Consider the following 23,641-nt stretch of genomic DNA (forward strand, 5'->3'; position numbering starts at 1 on the left):
TTTGACTGACAATCTATTCCTATGTATTGGAGTGGTGGACCTTTGCTATCATGCTATAACATGGTATGTTTGGACCTGCCTAATCTTCAAACACCGTCTGGTTATGTACCTTTCTAGCCCAATTGGTGCCAGTGATATAAGGGAGATAAAAAGACAGTGGCAGAAGTGGTTTTAAGAATTGGATTACTCTCCTTAATTGTAAGACATGGAAATAGTATAGGACATGGGTAATGGTTACAACTCACTTCTCATGAATTTTCAAAACACGATGAACAATTGGTATCTCTCGCCCTTCTATTCTGAAGACCACAATTTCCCCAACCCGAATAGGATCATCAACTCGATTGGTCAAGAAGAGCAAGTCCCCGCGATGAAAAGCTGGTTCCATGCTGCCACTGTGATAAGAAAAAAAAAAGTATCAATCACCTTTGGCACAATGAGGAGCAACATAACAGATCTAATCACAGAAACAGTATAGTGCAGTCCACAGTTTTCCACATACTGACAATGATAAATGGCTGCAAGACCTGTATCCAAAATGTGAAATTTCTGAGATAGAAAATGTTAGTATTTACTTAACCATATGTTGGTATGTAGCTTAAAAAAAATAATACATTTTAAGTAGCTTAAATCTTTCCACAAAACATGCACTTTGTATGTATAGTGGAACAACACACATATCGGTGATAATTCCCCTCTCCTTTGGATAGGGGATAACTAGCTTATCGCTAGGGGTCCAACCGATGGAACCCCCAGCAATTCAGAGACCGAGAATTAGAGCACATGCCCAACATCCACCACATTGTCAATGGGACTGCCAGAAATAGCCGACCTGCAATCTCCTAGATGTTGTGTCATGATTAAGACCATGGATACGTACAAATGTTCAAGGACAGTCCTCCTTAATAACCATTGCTAACTGAATACACGTTCAGCTGAAAGCCATATCTAACAAACTCCCCATACACATGTTATTATAGTGCAATTTGTTCCATGAAGCTTTACATGTGACAAGGGGTATACACAATAAAACACAAGTATAACAATCTTTAACAAAACAAGTGGCTGACTGGTAGAGGAGCAGAGAGGCCTCTGCCCCTGAGGGCTCACTGTCTACAAGGGATGGGTGAGGATACAGTAGGTGAGGGCAGAGCTGATCATGCAGCGGTATGGTGAAATGAGGGTTACTACAGGTTGTACGTTTGTTGGAAGGTGTGGGTCTTCAGGTTCCGTTTGAAGGATTGTATGGTAAGCGAGAGTCTGATATGTTGGGGTACAAGGATCCAGAGTAAAGGGGATGCATGGGAAGAAATCTTGCATATAATTGAGGGAAGATGAGCCAAGATGGGAGTAGATAAGGAGATCTTTGGAGAATCAGAGGTTGTGTGAAAGCAAGGACTGGAAGACTAAGGGTACCGTCACACAGTGCCATTTTGATCGCTACGACGGTACGATTCGTGACGTTCCAGCGATATCGTTACGATATCGCTGTGTCTGACACGCAGCAGCGATCAGGGGTCCTGCTGAGAATTGTATGTCGTAGCAGATCGTTTGGAACATTCTTTCGTCGCTGGATCTCCCGCTGTCATCGCTAGATCGGTGTGTGTGACACCGATCTAGCGATGCGTTCGCTTGTAACCAGGGTAAACATCGGGTTACTAAGCGCAGTAACCCGATGTTTACCCTGGTTACCAGCGTCAATGTAAAAAAAAAAAACAAAACAAAAAAAAAACCATTACATACTTACATTCCGGTGTCCGTCAGGTCCCTTGCCGTCTGCTTCCCGCACTCACTGACTGCCGGCCGTAAAGTGAAAGCAGAGCACAGCTCTATACGATTTACCAACGATCACGACCACCGATACGACCTGGCCGTGATCGTTGGTAAGTCATAGTGTGGTCGCTGGAGAGCTGACACACAGACAGCTCTCCAGCGACCAACGATGCCGAGGTCCCCGGGTAACCAGGGTAAACATTGGGTTACTAAGCGCAGGACTGCGCTTAGTAACCCGATGTTTACCCTGGTTACCAGCGTAAAAAACAAAAACAAAACAAAACAGTAAATACTTACATTCCGGTGTCTGTCCCTTGCCGTCTGCTTCCCGCACTCACTGACTGCCAGCCGTAAAGTGAAAGCACAGCACAGCGGTGACGTCACCGCTGTGCTCTGCTTTCACTTTACGGCCGGCAGTACACCGGAATGTAAGTATGTAGTGTTTGTTTTTTTTTTACATTTACGCTGGTAACCAGGGTAAACATCGGGTTACTAAGCGCGGTCCTGGTTACAAGCGAACGCATCGCTAGATCGGTGTCACACACACCGATCTAGTGATGACAGCGGGAGATCCAGCGACGAAAGAATGTTCCAAACGATCTGCTACGACGTACGATTCTCAGCAGGATCCCTGATCGCTGCTGCGTGTCAGACACAGCGATATCGTAACGATATCGCTGGAACGTCACGAATCGTACCGTCGTAGCGATCAAAATGGCACTGTGTGACAGTACCCTAAGGGTTAGTGTGTGCAATACAGAAAAAAACCTCTGTAGTGAAATTGCGTGCATTTGAAGTTTTCCCATGTGGCTTTTATTTCAGGCCAGTCATGGCTATTTTTTTTTTTAAGTGGGTGGAGCTTAGCCAAGAGGGGTGCGATTAAGAAATTCATCATGACAAACCACAAAAGTAAAAGTCTGCGATTGGGCTACATTATTTTTTGCTGTGGCACATGGAGGCCAAAGTACTTAGGAGAGTCACATCTCTTCAGTGCAGGCCTTATGTTTCACCTGTACAAACCACATGTCAAAAAAGTCTTCCAAGGCACTGTGGTATAAAGTGTGGTTCTGTTGTGCACTCTAAAGGTACCTTCACACTAAACGACGCTGCAGCGATCCAGACAACGATCCGGATCGCTGCAGCGTCGCTGTTTGGTCGCTGGAGAGCTGTCACACAGACCGCTCTCCAGCGACCAACGATGCCGGTAACCAGGGTAAACATCGGGTTACTAAGCGCAGGGCCGCGCTTCGTAACCCAATGTTTACCCTGGATACCATCCTAAAAGTAAAAAAAAACAAACGCTTCATACTTACCTTCCGCTGTCTGTCCCCGGCGCTGTGCTTCTCTGTACTGGCTGTGAGCACAGCGGCCGGAAAGCAGAGCGGTGACGTCACCGCTCTGCTTTCCGGCCGCTGTGCTCACAGTGAGTGCAGGAAAGCAGAGCGCCGGGGACAGACAGCCGAAGGTAAGTATGAAGCGTTTGTTTTTTTTACTTTTAGGATGGTATCCAGGGTAAACATCAGGTTACTCTAAGCGCGGCCCTGCGCTTAGTAACCCGATGTTTACCCTGGTTACCAGCGAAGACATCGCTGAATCGGTGTCACACACGCCGATTCAGCGATGTCTGCAGGGAGTCCAGCGACCAAAGAAAGTGCTGGCCCTCTAGCCCCGACCAACGACATCACAGCAGGATTCTGATCGCTGCTACGTGTCACACTGAACGATATCGCTAGCGAGGACGCTGCAACGTCACGGATCGCTAGCGATATCGTTTAGTGTGAAGGTACCTTAAGCAGATCCCTGCAGACAAGGGAGGATGGTGATTAACTGCATTACAATGATCAGAGGGGGGGGGGGGGGGGGGGGGGGAGTTCATGTTACACCCACATTGCAGGACAAAAAAAATACAACAAGACAGCATACTATTGAGTGAACCCACCTTGATAGTGAAAGATCTTACAGCTGTCCGACCATGCTTAATGTGGCAGAGGATTACAGACAAGTTACACACACACACACACACACACATCACCTCTCCAGCTTTTTCCTCCATGAACAAACCTCATTTCAATGAAAGTTCAAAAGACCAAGTTCAATGATAAACTGCTACTGAGAAGTCTCAGACAGTAATTAGCCCCAATATAGGTTCAAAGTGACAGCATTTCCTGCGCTTAATGTTCGTAAAAAAAGATCTATAGATTTGAGAGCAAAACCTATTTGAAGGCACTTATTTTAGGACATTACACCTGTCCTTTTCCTATGGCACAAGTCAAGTGTATTTACTTTTCCTATCCACGCTTAAGGAAAAATACATAAAACCTTTGGTTAGCCTTTTACAGGCTCCTCTCCCGATTGCTCTTTAAGACAGAACATGCCGCCACCTCACATACACACTTCTTGATATTTACACAAACATCCCAAGAAGACCAGTACAACACATCTGAGTGACCTTTAAAGGTAATCTCCACTAATTTAGAGGAGATGTCAGGTTCACCAAGTATTTGCTTTATTAAGCCATCAATCAAAATAAATATGTCTGAGCAGCCGACAGCGGAAAGAGAAAGAAATAAATGGGCAATTGTGATAAGGAAAAGGGTAAGGCGATTAGCAGAGAAACCTCGACGACAGGACTGGGTGATCTTACAGCAGGAAAAAATATGGTTATCTGGGAAATTTACATAATTCTGATTAGATGACAGTTGATGAGGCAAAAATTACTATATTAATAAAAATCTGGATTATTAACTCGAGAAGTAGAGTGATAATTCATGAGCGCTTCTACTATAAATATTTCTTGCGGTTACTAGCCACCGATTACGGTCCTCTAGCTGGAATACCATTAACCCCTTATCGTAAAAGGACAAACGCATATAAGGGGAGGAACACAAAAATGCGGTTTTACCATAATTTGGAGGGGTTTTCAAATGAGTAATTGTAATCAAATTGCATGAAAACCGCAAAATCAAATGGTTTCTGACAATATATTGCCTTATCCCGAGTAGGAGAAAGACCCTACATAAAATGAACATCCCAATACAACATGGGGGCACACTAGGTAACAGAGCGCCTCATTCCTTTATAAACAGAGTGATAAATGTTGAAGGGGTCTGTCAGAATAAAAATCCCACCTCGCACACAGAATCTCCAGTAGGAGGAAGAACTTACAATCTACAACCCTCCTTGAAAAAGAATTACACATTTGATATATGGAGTAGAAAGGAAATTAGTGGTAGCCAAGTAGTAACCTAATTAAAACTCCTTTTGAAGCACGGGGAGAGTGGACAGGTAAGTAAGACTGCTATATTTGCTGGAATAGACATGAAGTCTGGGGTTTTGTTTGGTAAAAGGAGAAATAGTAGGGTTTTCTTTGGGATGAGCTGCTATGATGAAAGAACTTCCCCAGACTTTGTGTCTCCAATGTGCAGTTATGAATATTGGGGTTAACATTGATCTGATATTGCTGGGGAATACATTTTCAACTTCAAGACTAATGGGAGAAGAACGTGCATATTTTTTCATAACTGAGACATGCCATTCAACCCCAAATTGATAGTGGCCAGATAGTAAACAAGTCACAGCTGTTGTCAGCCAACTATGAAAAAGTAAACGACTGATTTAAAAAAAAAAAATATATGGCTGCGACATCGAATGGCTTCCAACTCTCCGGAGCAAAGAGATCGCAAATGTTGGTAATATCATAATTTTCTGAAACTGAAGCCACATTCCATGACCAGCCCTGTTACGAGTCGTCAAGGGTATGTGTGTTTAGGTGTAATTTAGGTGCAGATAAAAAAAATAAAAAAAACACGGCAAATTATGATCTGTGTTCAAAGCTAAGGAAGATATAAATCAGTGTAAGTTTGATCCACGCTAACCAGATGTTTCGGATTGCTTTTAGAAAAGCATTTAGAAAATCCTTTGTTAATTGTTACTTTATGTACGGTAATTGTATATGCTGTAATATTTTGTCCCCTTTGTAAAAATTTGTGTATATTTTTTTTTTTTTTTTTTTTATAAACACAGCCTATCTTTCTGGGTTAAATATAAAATTTAACACTTCTGCTCCTTTTATTCTGTAAACCACACACCTGAAAACCACATGCTACCTGTCAGGTGTCCAATCAGCCTGTAACGATTGGTGGTGCCAGCAGGTAGTTGATTTTGTTACTGTGGAGCTGGCAATGACCGTACTGGGGGTATATACATATATTCCATGCCTTGGAATCGGAGGTGTATATACCATACGCTCCATGTTACTTCTCCAATAACCGTTCCATTAGAGGAAACGGTCTGCGGCCCCCTACGTTGATCGTCGGTCAATTGTGTAATTGTCCTGAAGATAGAGGGCAGCGGGGATCTTTTTTGTGACAAAAAGTTAATGTGGTGGGTTCAACACAACCCCCCTCCCCAGGCTGTGATTTTTTTACAGGGTCGTCTCAACTGCTTAAACGTATACAATTTCAGTGTGCTTTAAACAAAAAGTCAAGCAACTTTGCAATTTACTTAAACATTTTCATTGTTCTCAGGAATGTGCGGATTTTTAATTTTACAGTATACAGCAGTTTTATCAGAGGTGGTGGGTTTCCTAGGCAGCGAGCTGATGCTTCATCCGACCAGCTTCAGTGGCCCCATGCTCGGGTAATGCAGCACAGGCAAAGCAGCCTCGGCAAGCAGCGCGAGAGACTGTACGATTTATACCAACGGCGCATGCTTGCCACTGCTCTGAACTGTCAATCTTCTAAGAGTGCACTGACCCCAGCAAAGCAGGAATCCAGGAGGCAGAGGAGTGGTGAAAATAGAATAGATATCTTTATTTAGTGCATTGAAGTTATCACTTACCTTTGATACAAGTTGGCACAGCCACATGGTTACTTGGATGAACATGTACACAGGTATCGGGAAATAATTTCTGATTGTGGCATACATGACTTGTTTAGCAGAAACCGGTTAAAATGAATCTAAAAAATTTTGTCTAGGCCTCAAGCTGTCCTCTATGCTGTTGAAAAGGATGGGGGCATATGTTGCATGCCTAGGAATTGAAAAGCCATCCATCTGGGAAATGAATGATGGCCTCAGAAATAGCTGAAGAGTTTATTTGGCCATTTCCAGTACTCCCCACAAATGAATAAATATATATCTCCCCTTGTGTACAAGTGTGTGTGTAACAGAGGTTGAACCATCCGCCTAACTCAATTTTATGACCATCTCATTGTATATTCTTGTGTTTGTTTTCTAATACCAAATTCACTGACTGCAGAGACATCAGTTTTTCATGTGGTATAGTAATGGTGCAGTTCTGTAAACCTATTTGTATGCAGTGTGGTTGCCCCCTCCTTAAAAAAAAAAGGAAGTCTTCAGAACCCCAATAGCCACAGCAGATATAATCACTCCAGAAACCTCTTATCACTAGTTACAGACACAATCAAAACCTTCTCAGCTGTCACAACTGCAGCTCTATATCCCCCTCCAGGTTTAGGCAACAGAAATTGATTTTATTTTTTCAGTTAATCTTTTGGTGTGAGCGGGGCTGTGGAGTCAGTCGTGGAGACTGAGTCGGTGTCTGTATAAAATTGACCGACTCCTAAAATATATAATAAATTGGGTACAGTAGTAGAATGCGGGATGTGATGTCAATGTTTTCATAAGAATTTGGGAAAGTTATCAAATGTCCTATAGAAATATCTATTCTGTTCCTGATCTCGGCTTCTAGTTGAGATTAATCTGTGCTGCACTTTATATACATGTTCAGTAGTGTTGTGGGGTCGGGAGTCAGGAAAATTGAGGAGTTCGAGGTTTGGCTTCCCGACTCCACAGCCCAGGGTATGATGTTTGTACTTACTGTACCTTATAGCTGTATCGTGCATTCAGTATGTACAGTCATAACCAAAAGTATTGACACCCCTGCAATTCTGTCAGATAATACTCATTTTCTTCCTGAAAATGATTGCAAACATAAATTATTTGGTATTATCATCTTCATTTAATTTGTCTTAAATGAAAAAACACGAAAATAATTGTTCTAAAGCCAAATTGGATATAATTCCACACCAAACATAAAAAAGGGGGTGGACAAAAGTATTGGCACCCTTTGAAAAATCATGTGATGCTTCTCTAATTTGTGTAATTAACAGCACCTGTAACTTACCTGTGGCACCTAACAGGTGTTGGCAATAACTAAATCACACTTGCAGCCAGTTGACATGGATTAAAGTGGACTCAACCTCTGTCCTGTGTCCTTGTGTGTACCACATTGAGCATGGAGAAAAGAAAGAAGACCAAAGAACTGTCTGAGGACTTGAGAAACCAAATTGTGAGGAAGCATGAGCAATCTCAAGGCTACAAGTCCATCTCCAAAGACCTGAATGTTCCTGTGTCTACCGTGCGCAGTGTCATCAAGAAGTTTAAAGCCCATGGCACTGTGGCTAACCTCCCTAGATGTGGACAGAAAAGCAAAATTGACAAGAGATTTCACTGCAAGATTGTGCGGATGTTGGATAAAGAACCTCGACTAACATCCAAACAAGTTCAAGCTGCCCTGCAGTCCGAGGGTACAACAGTGTCAACCCGTACTATCCGTCGGCATCTGAATGAAAAGGCACTGTATGGTAGGTGACCCAGGAAGACCCCACTTCTTACCCCGAGACATAAAAAAGCCAGGCTGGAGTTTGCCAAAACCTACCTGAAAAAGTCTGAAACGTTTTGGAAGAATGTTCTTTGGTCAGATGAGACAAAAGTAGAGCTTTTTGGGCAAAGGCATCAACAGAGTATACAGGAGGAAAAAAAAAGGCATTCAAAGAAAAGAACACGGTCCCTACAGTCAAATATGGCGGAGGTTCCCTGATGTTTTGGGGTTGCTTTGCTGCCTCTGGCACTGGACTGCTTGACCGTGTGCATGGCATTATGAAGTCTGAAGACTACCAACAAATTTTGCAGCATAATGTAGGGCCCAGTGTGAGAAAGCTGGGTCTCCCTCAGAGGTCATGGGTCTTCCAGCAGGACAATGACCCAAAACACACTTCAAAAAGCACTAGAATATGGTTTGAGAGAAAGCACTGGAGACTTCTAAGGTGGCCAGCAATGAGTCCAGACCTGAATCCCATAGAACACCTGTGGAGATCTAAAAATGGCAGATTGGAGAAGGCACCCTTCAAATATCAGGGACCTGGAGCAGTTTGCCAAAGAAGAATGGTCTAAAATTCCAGCAGAGCATTGTAAGAAACTCATTGATGGTTACCGGAAGCGGTTGGTCGCAGTTATTTTGGCTAAAGGTTATGCAACCAAGTAATAGGCTGAGGGTGCCAATACGTTTGTCTGGCCCATTTTTGGAGTTTTGTGTGAAATGATCAATGTTTTGCTTTTTGCTTCATTCTCTTGTGTTTTTTCATTTAAGACAAATTAAATGAAGATAATAATACCAAATAATTTGTGTTTGCAATCATTTTCAGGAAGAAAATGAGTATCATGTGACAGAATTGCAGGGGTGTCAATACTTTTGGCCATGACTGTTTGAATACTGATGCTCGCTCTCATTTGTGAATCTGACATCTATTCAATCCTGTGTTCATCATCAAGTACACAAGAATCAGGGATACTTTACTAATCATTTAACTAAAGGAAAATTGCACTTTAAGGATATTCCCTGTTGACTCTATGATAGAAAATAGATAAGGTGCTATTTATTGCACTTTATGGCTATATTCACACTTAGCGGTTTTTACCGCGGAACCACCGCGATTTTGATGCTGCGGGTCCGCAGCAGTTTCCATAGCGTTTACAGTAACATGTAAACCCTATGGAAACCGCAAACCGCTGTGCACATGCTGCGGGAAAAACCGCGCGGGAACGCAGCGGTTTACAACCCGCAGCATGTCACTTCTTTGTGCAGAATCGCTGCGATTCTGCACCCATAGGAATACATTGAACCGCTTACTTCCCGCATGGGGCTGTGCCCACGTTGCGGGAAGTAAGCGGATAATGTGCGGGTGGTACCCGGGGTGGAGGAGAGGAGACTCTCCTCCAGGCCCTGGGAACCATATTTGGGGTTAAAAAATAAAAAATCTGGTTATACTCACCCTCTGATGTCCGGAGCTCCTGGGCGCTGCACGCGGCTGTCCGGTCAGAGTTGCTGTGCGACCAGGACCTGCGGTGACGTCGCGGTCACATGACCGTGACGTCACGAAGGGTCCTTCTCCCACAGCATCTTAGGAACCGGACCGCCGGGTGCAGCGCCCAGGAGATCCGGACATCAGAGGGTGAGTATAACCAATTTTTATTATTTTTAACATTACTATTGATGCTGCATATTGCTGCATATGCAGCATCAATAGTATAGGCGGAAACCCGCAGCGGAAAACGCGGAACAAACCGCGATAAATCTGCAGGGAAAACCGCAGTTGTTTTGCCCTGCAGATTTATCAAATCCGCTGCGGGAGAACCCGCAGGGACCCGACGCAAGGTGTGAACATAGCCTATATGTACTCATAACAGAATGTGTGTATATGCGTGACATTGTAACTAATTGTAAACATCTGTACCGCTCACCATTGGATGTAATTACGAATTTTAATATATTTGCAGCATTTAACCCCCTATTATGTTTAATATAGGCATATTGAATAAAGAATATCGTCAATATTTCGACTAATTTTGGTCATGTATCTTCTTGTTGGCTGGTATATGCGATTTTGGTACATGACCACAAAGTGTTCATGTTATATTTTGTGCTAATAATTCTTCATAATCTATTGATGATTATTATGTTATATATAACGGAGTAGGTGTATACAATCTATATACATAATTGTCTAAGGGTCACTTCCGTCTGTTTTTCTGTCCTTCTGTCATGGTTATTCATTCGTTGATTGGTCTCGGCAGCTGTCTGTCATGGCTTCCGTGACCAATCAGCGACGGCTACAGTTTGATTAGTCCCTCCCCTACTCCCTTGCACTCACTGCCCGGCGCCCGCTCCGTAATCCCCTCCACTCACCGCTCACACACGGTTAATGGCAGCGGTAACGGCCCGTGGTGTAACGCACTCCATTACCGCTGCTATTAACCCTGTGTGTCCCCAACTATTTACTATTGATGCTGCCTATGCATCATCAATAGTAAAAATATGTCATGTTAAAAATAATTTAAAAAAAAACCTGCTATACTCACCCTCCGCCGCCTTTCCTGCTTCTCTGCACGCTCCCGGGATCGCTCCATTGCAAGCGGCAGCTTCCGGTCCCAGGGCTGGTGTGCGGTCATGTGACCGCGACATCATCATAGGTCCTGCTCACACCAGCTCTGGGACAGGAAGCTGCCGCTTGCAATGGAGCGATCCCGGGAGCGTGCCGAGGAGCGGGAAAGGCAGCGGATGGCGAGTATAGCAGGACTTCCAACGGGCCTTCGGAAGGTGAGTATATGTTTATTTTTATTTTTTTTAAGTCTCTATACTACGTGGCTCTGTGCTGGGCCATATACTACGTGGGCTGGGCCATATACTACGTGGGCTGGGCCATATACTACGTGGGCTGGGCCATATACTACGTGGGCTGGGCCATATACTACGTGACTGGGCAATATACTACGTGACTGGGCAATATACTACGTGACTGGGCAATATACTACGTGACTGGGCAATATACTACGTGGACATGCATATTCTAGAATACCTGATGCGTTAGAATCGGGCCACCATCTAGTATAGTACATATTTATCTTTCTGCAGGAAATTAATCACATAATTTTGGCTGCATGTAATAAGTAACTAGTTAGAGCTGCTTAATTAATGACTTCTCATGCCTTTCTGTGACAGTAATCATCAGCCACATCAGCAAAGAAGTGTTTGTAGATGAAAAATTCAAGATTTTTTTTATAAAAACAAAACAGAAAAACAATGAGTCCTGGGGCAATTAATTAATTCCATAGTCCTATTAAATGACGGCTAGGTCACTCCAAAGAAGTATGATAAACATGGTCTATTGTGAAAGGAATGCCACAAAAGACAGAAGTGAAACAAAGTAAGGGAAATTCAATATAAAAAATTAATACATATTACAAATATTGCAACAATAAAACAGACAGGGGTATGGGACCTCCAAAAGAAAGGGGAAACATGACCAGCATCAATAAAGCAATAAAAAAAAACGACAAATAATGAGTCTATTATGAAATGATAAAGTACACCGTGGTATTAGTCTATTAGAATTTTAATATCCTACTTTTTAATCCACCCAGATTTTAATAATTACTACGGTGCAGTGCAGATTCAGCCGCGGCAACTACTTTGCTAACCGTGCTGCGCAGTGAAAGTTACACTAATTGCACAGAGTATGCTAGTTTTTAATCCAGCCGTATAGTGCATATTCAGCTGGTACGCCCCCGGAAGAAGCCAATTGCGAAACGGCGTTCGTCGGGCATGGGGAAGCATCACCAGCATTTACCTGAGTGCACTGCTCCTGGCACTTGCCTCTATTCCTAACATCTTCTTTAACAGGTATCTCTATTGGAATTTTTGCCTATCTTTTAGTATCTAACTTTTCTTCTCCTCCCCTATGGTTATATTTTGTGCAATTAGTATAATTTTCACTGCTCAGCACGGTCAGCAAAGTAACTGCCCCAGCTGAATATGCACTATTCGGCAGTAATTATTACTTAAAATCTGGATGGATTAAAAACTAGCATACTTTGTGCAATTAGTGTAACTTTCACTGCGCAGCACTGTTAGCAAAGTAATTGCCCCGGTTGAATATGCACTATACGGCAGTAATTATTACCGTATATACTCGAGTATAAGCAGAGATTTTCAGCCCATTTTTTGGGGCTGAAAGTCCCCCTCTCGGCCTATACTCGCGTCATACCCAGGGGTCGGCAGGGGAGGGGGAGCGGGGGCTATCTAATTATACTCACCTACTCCTGGCGCGGTCCCTGCACGTCCCTGCTTCTTCCAGCGCTGCATATTCTTCCTGTAGTGAGCGGTCACATGGTACCGCTCATTACAGTAATGAATATGTGGCCCCACCTCCCATAGGGGTGGAGCCGCATATTCATTACTGTAATGAGCGGTAACGGTGACCGCTCAGTACAGGAAGAATATGCAGCGCCGGGAGAAGCAGGGACTGCAACGCGCCAGGAGCAGGTAAGTATACGGGGAGGGGAGCGCAGCGCTGCGCGATATTCACCTCTCCTCGTTCCGGTGCGGCTCCGTCATCAGCGTCCTCTGGCTGTGACGCTTAGGTCAGAGGGCGCGGTGACGTGGTCAGTGCGCGCCCTCTGCTGAACGTCAGTGCTGAAGATGGAGCCGCACCCGAACGAGGAGCAGGTGAAAGTGCCGGGGTCCTGAGCGACGGAGAGGTGAGTATGTGATTTTTTTTATCACAGCCACAGCATATGCGGCAAGTGACTGTATGGAGCCATAACGATTGGGCAGCACTATAATGGGGCAAGTGACAGTATGGATCATCTTATGGGGCCATAACATTTGTGCTGCATTATATTGGGCAAATGTGTCTATGGAGCATCTTATGGGGCCCTTATTACCCTTTATGCAGGATTATATGGGGCATATTTTAAAATGGAGCATTTAATGTGGCCCATCAAACTTTTTGGAGCATTATATGGTGCCCTTGATTCAATATGGATATTCAAAAACACTTAACCTACTGATGTCTCAATTAATTTTACTTTTATTGGTATCTATTTTTACTTTTGACATTTACCGGTAGCTGCTGCATTTTCCACCCTAGGCTTATACTCGAGTCATTAAGTTTTCCCATTTTTTTGTGGCAAAATTAGGGGGGTCGGCTTATACTCGGTTCGGCTTATACTCGAGTATATACGGCACTTAAAATCTGGATGGATTGAAAACTAGCATACTCTGTGCAATAAGTGTAACTTTCACTGCGCAGCACGGTTAGCAAAGTAATTGCCCAGGCTGAAGCTGCACTGCACCGTAGTAATTACTTAAAATCTGGGTAGATTAAAAATTGGGATATTAAAATTCTAATAGACTGATTAATACCACAGTGTACTTTATCATTTCATAATAGACTCATTTGTCTTTTTTTGATTGCTTTATTGATGCTGGTCATCTTTCCCCTTTCTTTTGGAGGTCCCATACCCCTGTCTGTTTTAGGCTATGTTCACACGTTCCTGATTTCCCTCCTTTTTTTTCAGGACTAAAAACCGCAGCTCTTGGCAGAAAACGCAGGTCCTTTTTTTGGTGCGTTTTTTGATGCTTTTTTTAGGCAGTTTTCTATGCAGAGTGTGTGTTTTCTAGGAAGTTTTTTAGGGTTAAAATGGCTGAAAATACCCTACCCCTACCCCTATTCTAACCTTAGTGGAAAAAAAAAAAAAAATTCTTAATTTTTTTTTATTGTCCCTACCTATGGGGGTGACAAAGGGGGGGGGGGGGGGGTAAATTTACTATTTTTTTTATTTTGATCACTGAGATATAACCTCTCTCAGTGATCAAAATGCACTTTGTAACGAATCTGCCGGCCGGCAGATTCGGCGGGCGCACTACGCATGCGCCCGCCATTTTGCAAGATGGCGGCACCCAGGGAGAAGACAGCCGGACGGACACCGGGAGGCCGGGTAAGTATGAGGGGGGGGGGGGGGGGGGGGGGGAAGATGAGGGTACGGGGGTGGGGGGGTAGGGTGGGATTGGGGCACGAGGGGGGGGCAGCCACACTGCAGCGGTTCTGCACCACAAACCGCAGAAAACCCGCAGATATTTTTTTCATCTGCGGGTTTTACCTCACAATGGAGGTCTATGGGTGCAGAACTGCTGCAGTTCCGCAAAAAGTAGTGACATGGTACTTCATTTTTACCGCGGCTATTCAGTGCGGCTTTTTTTGCGATTTTCCGCAATGTGGGCACAGCAGTTCCTGTTTTCCATAGGGTACATTGTAATGTACCCTGCATGGAAAACAGCTGCGGACCCGCAGCGGGAAAATCGCGGCGATTCCGCATGAAAAAAAGGATGGTGTGAACATGGCCTTATAGTTGCAATATTTGTAATATTTTTATATTGTACAAATAAAATTTATTAATTTTTATATTGAATTTCCCTTACTTTGTTTCACTGGGGCAACTAATGTAGACAGCTGCATACAGAAGTAAGCAGTCCACACCAGTATACAAAAAAAAAAATCCATATATACACTGGCACAAAAATCAGTTGCACATAGCCCGTGTAAATGGGTAATGTGCTGATGACATCATGCATGCTGTATGGGGACCAAATGATCGTATTAAACAAGCTTTGATTAATGTCATACAACTTCACACAAAAAAAAACAAAAATAAGGAAACAAGTTGACAAATGTCAGTATTAGTTACAGAGGGTAATTGTATATGTAACAGCTCATGTTCTCACTTCTTTAGGAGAAAAAAAAAATACACACCTTCCTCCGGAGAATCAGAAGGCACATAATTTGTCTTATTGAGGGCATGAAACATAAAATAACGTTTTTGTATCTCTCCTGGGGTGACTGAAGGATTTACAGGGGGGAGAGATGACCGTAACAGGCTACGATCCCTCTTCTTGCTGACACTTTGCAACTTCTCGGTAACAGAAGTGTTATGCTGTTACCATACTTCAAATGAGTGACAACACAAATGTTGCACCTACAATTTTGATCCTGGTATTATTCGAAAGCTGCAATATGATACCCTGATCTGGGCTCTATCCCTTATATTCTAGTGTCGGCAACAGCATTAAGTCATGACGGATTACGCATTTCCTTCATAGTGTACGGAATAAAACTGCTACAGCATTAGTTTATGTAGCTTTAACCATATAAAATAAATGGATGTCTTAGACATGTTATACGCTGACCTGTGGGATTTATGTATAAAGCCTGGAAGCGGAGGAAGATCAGCCATTAGAAAAAAATAAATAAAAGCCATTGAAAGCTCTAGACACAGTGATGCTGACAAACAATGGCAACGTATGGAAGGGAGCAGACTTGCTTACCTTAGGACAACAACTATTGGACTCTCACTGCCAGTAATCACCATCAGGCCTTTCCATATCATCAGTGCAGAGGACACTATCATACCAAAGTTTAACACTTGGTAATAAAGCTAAAAAAAAAAAAAAAAAAAAAAAAAGAAGAAACTATTAGATCCTGATCACCCAGGTAACATAATACAGTATTAAGAGTAATCATTTTTTATAATGCTTGATACTTGTATTCATCCTGCAAAAAAATAAAAAATACCATGCCGGTTCCCATTTCTTTAAAGGGAAGGTGCCATCAAAAAAAATTTTTTTTCAGAAATTGTAAAAATGTAAAGAATTAATGATTACATTTTCTTAAAAAAATATTATCATTTGTTTATAATTTAGTAAAATATGAAAAATAATTTGAAAAGTTTTGGAATTTCCACTTTTCAACACTAGGGGGAGCAGCTGCTGAAATTTCAGAAAAACCTAGTGTAGAAATAGCTCACATTACTGCACTGCAGTAAATATGGGCGGAGTCTGCTGACCTGTGTGATGTCTCCTCTCCTCCCCTTCTGGGTGTTTGCTAAGGGATTAGAGAGGATGATATTCAGGAACCCAGTGAGCAGCCATTTTGTTGGTGACTGCAGAGTATGGCTGCCGTCCACTATCAGTATTTGGTCAGTATTTTACCTCAGTATTTGTAAGCCAAAACCAGGAGTGGAACAATTAGAGGAAAAGTATAATAGAAACATATGCACCACTTCTGCATTTATCACCCACTCCTGGTTTTGGCTTCCAAATACTGAGGTAAAATACTGACCAAATACTGATAGTGGACGGCAGCCTTAGGCTACTTTCACACTAGCGTTTTTGGCTGTACGTTGCAATGCGTCATTCAGGAGAAAAAACGCATCCTGCAAAGTTGTCTGCAGGATGCGTTTTTCCCCATAGACTAACATAACCGACGTATTGCGACGTATTGCCACACGTCACAACTGTCGTGCGACGGTTGCGTCATGTTTTGGTGGACCGCCGTCACAAAAAAAGTTACATGTAACGTTTGTGCGTCGAGTCCACTATTTTCGACCGCGCATGCACGGCCGAAACTCCGCCCCCTCATGCCCAAACCTTACAATGGGGCAGCGGAAGCGTCGTAAGACTGCTTCTGCTGTCCACATCGGACATTTCTTTCACAGCATACGTCGGTACGACGCACTGCGAAAGGCCCGTACCGACGCTAGTGTGAAAGCAGCCTTATACTGACAAGTAGACAGTCACCGAGGATGGCAGGCAGCATGGATTCTGGGAGATAGGTGGTGGAGGGAGCAGGGTGACAGCAGCACAGAGTATTTCAGGAGAGCAGTGTGCTGGTCTATGGGGGCCCCCTGTTCGGTGCGCGGAGCAGCCAGGGATTGTACATAGAGCGCTGTCTTTTATACACATGGATGGACCATCTGCTCCACAAAATCCAGGAAACATTTCTGCGGATTGATGGCCTGGTCTGATCCAGACTTTGCATGCAGACCCCATTCCCCTCCTCAGATCCTGTCTTCTCCATCCTGTCCTGGCGATGTGTGAAAGCGAGGCGACAGGCGCAGTCTGGGGTGATGCTGGGATGGAAATGTAGCCATATAGTAACGATAAAAATGAGACCCCTCTCTTCAGCTACCTCACCAGCCTTCCCCTGACTACACCTAACTGGAGGTCATGCTGTCCCCTCTATTACCCCAGACCCGCGTGCAGGTGCTCAGCCAGAACCACCATAGAATGGGTCCGCTTTCTGAAGATAATACTGCCATAGTGTTCTCACATAATACCGCCATATAGATCACACACAATACTATCAAATAGATCACACAATACTGTCATACAGTTCTCACATAATACCACCATATAGATCACACATAATACCGCCAGTGTTCTCACATACCGCCATATAGATCACACATAATACTGCCATAGTGTTCTCACATAATACCGCCATATAGATCACACAATACCGCCAGTGTTCTCACATACCACCATATAGATCACACATAATACCGCCAGTGTTCTCACATACCACCATATAGATCACACATAATACTGCCAGTGTTCTCACATACCACCATATAGATCGCACATAATGCTGCCAGTGTTCTCACATAATACCGCCATATAGATCACACATAATGCTGCCAGTGTTCTCACATAATACCACCATATAGATCACACACAATTCCACCATATAATTCTCACAATACTGATCAAGCATAATACCACCATACAGATCACATAATACCGTCATATAGATCTCACATAATGCCATAATACAGCATGACGCTCGCAGCTCCTGTTACCGCACGCATTGAGTTGTGTGTGCAATGGGGAAAGATATGCAGGGGGGAGAGGAGTGCATAGAAGTGGATTAGATACACAGTTCACCAGACAGTATCACACAGGAGAGGATTAGATACACGGCTCAGCAGTCAGTATTCCACAGGAGGATTAGATACACGGCTCAGCAGACCGTATCACACAGGAGATGATTAGATACACGGCTCAGCAGACAGTATTCCACAGGAGGATTAGATACACGGCTCAGCAGTCAGTATTCCACAGGAGGATTAGATACACGGCTCAGCAGACAGTATCACACAGGAGAGGATTAGATACATGGTTCAGCAGTCAGTATCACACAGGATAGGATTAGATACACGGCTCAGCAGACAGTATCACACAGGAGAGGATTAGATACACGGCTCAGCAGTCAGTATCACACAGGAGAGGATTAGATACACGGCTCAGCACAGTATAGTAATAGATGCAGGGTCTGATGTCCTGTGAGGAGCTGCAGTGAGGTCGGAGCAGCACAGAGCCTCCCCCATCCCCCTCTGTTACCTCTCTGCAGCTCCTGATAAGAGAACATCAGACCACAGCACTTCAGACTCTCTAGCGATTCTAGAGATTCAGCCACACACCAGGCAGCAGAGGACAGGGAACGGCCGCTGAGTGTGAGGGGAGACAGATGGAGCTGCCCCTCCAACAGCACGGCTCTCAGTCACAGTGGAGCTCACAGGTACACTCCACTGTAGGCTGAAGCAAGATGGCGCTGATCTCCTGCCTTTGCTGTGATGTGGAGACAGCCCAGGGGGCGTGGCCACATCAGAGCAGAGAGCAGACAATGCTAGGTATGGAGTCGCCTCCCGACTGCAGCTGTCTATGTCCAGGGCAGCCGTATGTGAAGACTAAGTGTCGTGCAGCTACACTTACAGTCCTGCAAATGAAAATGGTGGCGCCCAGTGGCAGAAAAAAAAATGAATAAAAAAAAAAAACAATAAATACTATGCACTTGAAAATAACATAAAAATAAGGAATTAAAGAGTTTTTTTTGTTTTTTTTTTTACAATATTAAAACGCGGCACCTTCCCTTTAAGCAATGGGGCCCACTGGTAATAAAGTGTGCCCCCAAGCCATAGATGTATAGTTCATTAGTTTTTTTTTTACCTGAGCATACAAATAACACTAGCTTTTTATAGCTTTTCTGGTCTTGCCTATTACAGTATATTCTAATTAATAGTTTAGTCATAAACAGAGGGCTTGTCACAACACAGATATTCACTTTAATTAGCCTATTTGTGGAAAAAATAAAACACAGGAATTACATGTACAGTAGGTAGGTCTATGTAATATGCATGGCAGATTTTCAGACTATCTTGTTACTGGTTTCTAGAAGATTTGTAGAAAGAAGAAGGATAGAACATTTGGAATTGTTTTTTTACTTGTATTTACAGAATTTTATAAAATATGAAAATAAGGAGCAAAAACAGCCAGTAAAGTATAATGTAAAGTGTTACAAGCAAAGTTAAAATTAAGATACAGTATGGTAAGACTAAGCATTGATGGTAGCTTCTTGATGAGATGGGATTTAAAGAAGTACTCCTTCCCCCAAAGCTTTTATCCTCTTAATATACTGCAGTCATCATATTATATAGCACTGTGTTGCTCATTTGCCTTTCTATCCAGCTAATCCTTCTCTTTTCTCTGCTGTGTAGAAACTAGAAGTCTCTTTTCCCTCCATTTATCAGTCCTCTTTTCAACTCCTGACCCAGCTGTTCCATCCTCCCCCTACCAAGGACTTTTGCAGTGTCTCATGACTCACAGGGAAAACGGACCTCCTGTTTCTACATAGACCTTAATCACTCTCCGCAAGGAGAAAATACTTCTTGGATCCCGGTCAGATGCCTCTCAATCAGCCAAGCCCGATCTCCACTTTGCACTCAAAAGGGGCAGTACCCGAAACACAGTGTCTGCAAATTGAGATTCTGGTTTGGCTATTATCCTACGTCATGTGACAAGGCTCGTTAAAGGGTCAACATTGACCGTTAGGATTTCTACTTCCAATAGGTGGCATTAGAGTTCTAGTTCTCTTCCTCTCTGAAGAGACAATTTGCATACATAAACCTTAGAAAGCTTCAGCCAGTCAGTTTTTAAAGGGAACCTGTTACCCCAAAAATGGAAGATGAGCTGCGGCCACCGGCATCAGGGGTTTATCTACAGCATTCTGGAATGCTGTAGAAAAGCCCCCGATGTAACCAGAAAGATGAGAAAATGAGGTTAGATTATACTCATCCAGGGGTGGTCCCGCTGCGGTCCGGTCCGAAGGGCGTCGCAGTCCGGTGCGAGGCCTCCGATCTTCATGCGATGACGTCCTCTTCTAAGCTTCTTGTCACGGCTCCTGTGCAGGCGTACTTTGTCTGCCCTGATGAGGGCAGTGTAAAGTACTGCAGGGCCTCTCTGACCTTTCCCGGCACCTGCGCACGGCAGTAGTTTGCTCTGCCCTCAACAGGGCAGACAAAGTACGCCTGCGCCGGAGCTGCGGTGTGAAGACAAGAAGAAGACGTCATCGTAAGAAGATGGGAGGCTCCGGACTGGACCGCGACACCCATCAGACCCGGACCGCAGCGGAAATGCCCCTGGGTGAGTATAATACAGTGGTCCCCAACTCCAGGCCTCGAGGGCCGCCAACAGTGCAGGTTTTCTGGATTTCTTTAGTATTGCATCGGTGGTAATGTGATCATCTGCACAGGTGATGATTCCAACCCCTGTGCAATACTAAGGAAATCCTGAAAACCTGCACTGTTGGCGGCCCTCGAGGCCTGGAGTTGGGGACCACTGGTATAATATAACCTCTTTTTCTTATCTTTCAGGATACATTGGGGGGCTTATCTACAGCATTCCAGAATGCTATTCCAGAATGCTATTTTGGTCCTCTGCGGATTTTTCCGCTGCGGATTTGATAAATCCGCAGTGCTAAACCGCTGCGGATTTATGGCGGATTTACCGCGTTTTTTCTGCGCATTTCACTGCGGTTTTACAACTGCGATTTTCTATTTGAGCAGTTGTAAAACCGCTGCGGAATCCGCACAAAGAAGTGACATGCTGCGGAATGTAAACCGCTGCGTTTCCGTGCAGTTTTTCCGCAGCATGTGTACAGCGATTTTTGTTTCCCATAGGTTTACATTGAACTGTAAACTCATGGGAAACTGCTGCGGATCCGCAGCGTGTGCACATAGCCTAATTCTAAAGGTATGTGCACACGGTGCGGATTTGGCTGCAGATCCGCAGCGGATTGGCAGCAGTGTTCCATCAGGTTTACAGTACAATGTAAACCTATGGAAAACCAAATCCGCTGTGCCCATGGTGCGGAAAATACCGCGCGGAAACGCTGCGTTGTATTTTCCGCAGCATGTCAATTCTTTGTGCGGATTCCGCAGCGTTTTACACCTGTTCCTCAATAGGAATCCGCAGGTGAAATCCTCACAAAAAAACACTGGAAATCCGCGGAAAATCCGCAGGTAAAACGCAGTGCCTTTTACCCGCGGATTTTTCAAAAATGATGCTGAAAAATCTCACACGAATCCGCAACGTGGGCACATAGCCTTAGGGTTAGAATTAGGGTTGTGGTTAGGGGTGTGATTAGGGTTATGGCTACAGTTGGGATTAGCGTTAGGGGTGTGTTGGGGTTAGTGTTGGAGGTAGAATTGAGGGGTTACCACTGTTTAGGCACATCAGGGGTCTCCAAACGCAACATGGCGCCACCATTGATTCCAGCCAATCTCGTATTCAAAAAGTCAAATGGTGCTCCCTCAATTCCGAGCCCCGACGTGTGCCCAAACAGTGGTTTACCCCCACATATGGGGTACCAGCATACTCAGGATAAACTGCGCAACAATTACTGTGGTCCAATTTCTCCTGTTACCCTTGTGAAAATAAAAAAATGCTTGCTAAAACATAATTTTTGAGGAAAGAAAAATGATTTATTTTCACGGCTCTGCGTTGTAAACGTCTGTGAAGCACTTGGGGGTTCAAAGTGCTCACCACACATCTAGATAAGTTCCTTTCGAGGTCTAGTTTCCAAAATGGGGTCACTTGTGGGGGGTTTCTACTGTTAAGCCACATCAGGGGCTCTGCAAACGCAACGTGACGCCCACAGAGCATTCCATCAAAGTCTGCATTTCAAAACGTCACTACTTCACTTCCGAGCCCCGGCATGTGCCCAAACAGTGGTTTACCCCCACATATGGGGTATCAGCGTACTCAGGAGAAACTGGACAACAACTTTTGGGGTCAAATTTCTCCTGTTACCCTTGGGAAAATAAAAAATTGCAGGCTAAAAGATCATTTTTGAGAAAATATTTTTTTTATTTTTTTATTTTCATGGTTCTGCGTTATAAACTTCTGTGAAGCACTTGGGGGTTCAAAGTCCTCACCACACATCTAGATTAGTTCCTTTGGGGGTATAGTTTCCAAAATGGGGTCATTTCTGGGGGATCTCCAATGTTTAGGCACACAGGGGCTCTCCAAACGTGACATGGTGTCCGCTAATGATTGGAGCTAATTTTCCATTTAAAAAGCCACATGGCGTGCCTTCCCTTCCGAGCCCTGCCGTGCGCCCAAACAGTGGTTTACCCCCACATATGGGGTATCAGCGTACTCCGAACAAACTGGACAACAACATTTGGGGTCCAATTTCTCCTATTACCCTTGGCAAAATAGGAAATTCCAGGCTAAAAAATCATTTTTGAGGAAAGAAAAATTATTTTTTATTTTCATGGCTCTGCGTTATAAACTTCTGTGAAGCACCTGGGGGTTTAAAGTGCTCAATATGCATCTAGATAAGTTCCTTGGGGGGGGGGGGGGGTCTAGTTTTCAAAATTGGGTCACTTGTGGGGGAGCTCCAATGCATAGGCACACAGGGGCTCTCCAAACGCGACATGGTGTCCGCTAACAATTGGAGCTAATTTTCCATTCAAAAAGTCAAATGGCGCGCCTTCCCTTCCGAGCCCTGCCGAGTGCCCAAACAGTGGTTTACCCCCACATATGAGGTATCGGCGTACTCGGGAGAAATTGCCCAACAAATTTTAGGATCCATTTTATCCTATTGCCCATGTAAAAATGAAAAAATTGAGGCGAAAAGAATTTTTTTTGTGAAAAAAAAGTACTTTTTCATTTTTACAGATCAATTTGTGAAGCACCTGAGGGTTTAAAGTGCTCACTAGGCATCTAGATAAGTTCCTTGGGGGGTCTAGTTTCCAAAATGGGGTCACTTGTGGGGGAGCGCCAATGTTTAGGCACACAGGGGCTCTCCAAACGTGACATGGTGTCCGCTAAAGAGTGGAGCCAATTTTTCATTCAAGAAGTCAAATGGCGCTCCTTCCCTTCCAAGCCCTGCGCCCAAACAGTGGTTTACCCCCACATATGAGGTATCAGCGTACTCAGGACAAATTGGACAACAACTTTCGTGGTTCAGTTTCTCCTTTTACCATTGGGAAAATACAAAAATTGTTGCTAAAAGATAATTTTTGTGACTAAAAAGTTAAATGTTCATTTTTTCCTTCCATGTTGCTTCTGCTGCTGTGAAGCACCTGAAGGGTTAATAAACTTCTGGAA

The 23,641-nt window shown here is 43.9% G+C and overlaps 1 protein-coding gene across 1 annotated transcript in view; it reads right to left on the reverse strand.

Annotated features, from left to right (window-relative positions):
- The window catches only part of SEC11A (SEC11 homolog A, signal peptidase complex subunit), a 74,357-nt gene that overhangs the window by 20,926 nt on the left and 29,790 nt on the right, over window positions 1-23,641 (reverse strand). Inside the window, exons 2-3 of the mRNA XM_069765547.1 lie at window positions 15,737-15,846; window positions 246-395 (exon numbers count right to left, since the gene is read on the reverse strand). Coding sequence (XP_069621648.1) covers window positions 246-395; window positions 15,737-15,846 — 260 coding nt within the window. The remainder of the gene's footprint in view (window positions 1-245; window positions 396-15,736; window positions 15,847-23,641) is intronic.

The sequence above is a fragment of the Ranitomeya imitator genome, chromosome 4, assembly GCF_032444005.1.
Source record: "Ranitomeya imitator isolate aRanImi1 chromosome 4, aRanImi1.pri, whole genome shotgun sequence".
NCBI lineage: Eukaryota > Metazoa > Chordata > Amphibia > Anura > Dendrobatidae > Ranitomeya > Ranitomeya imitator.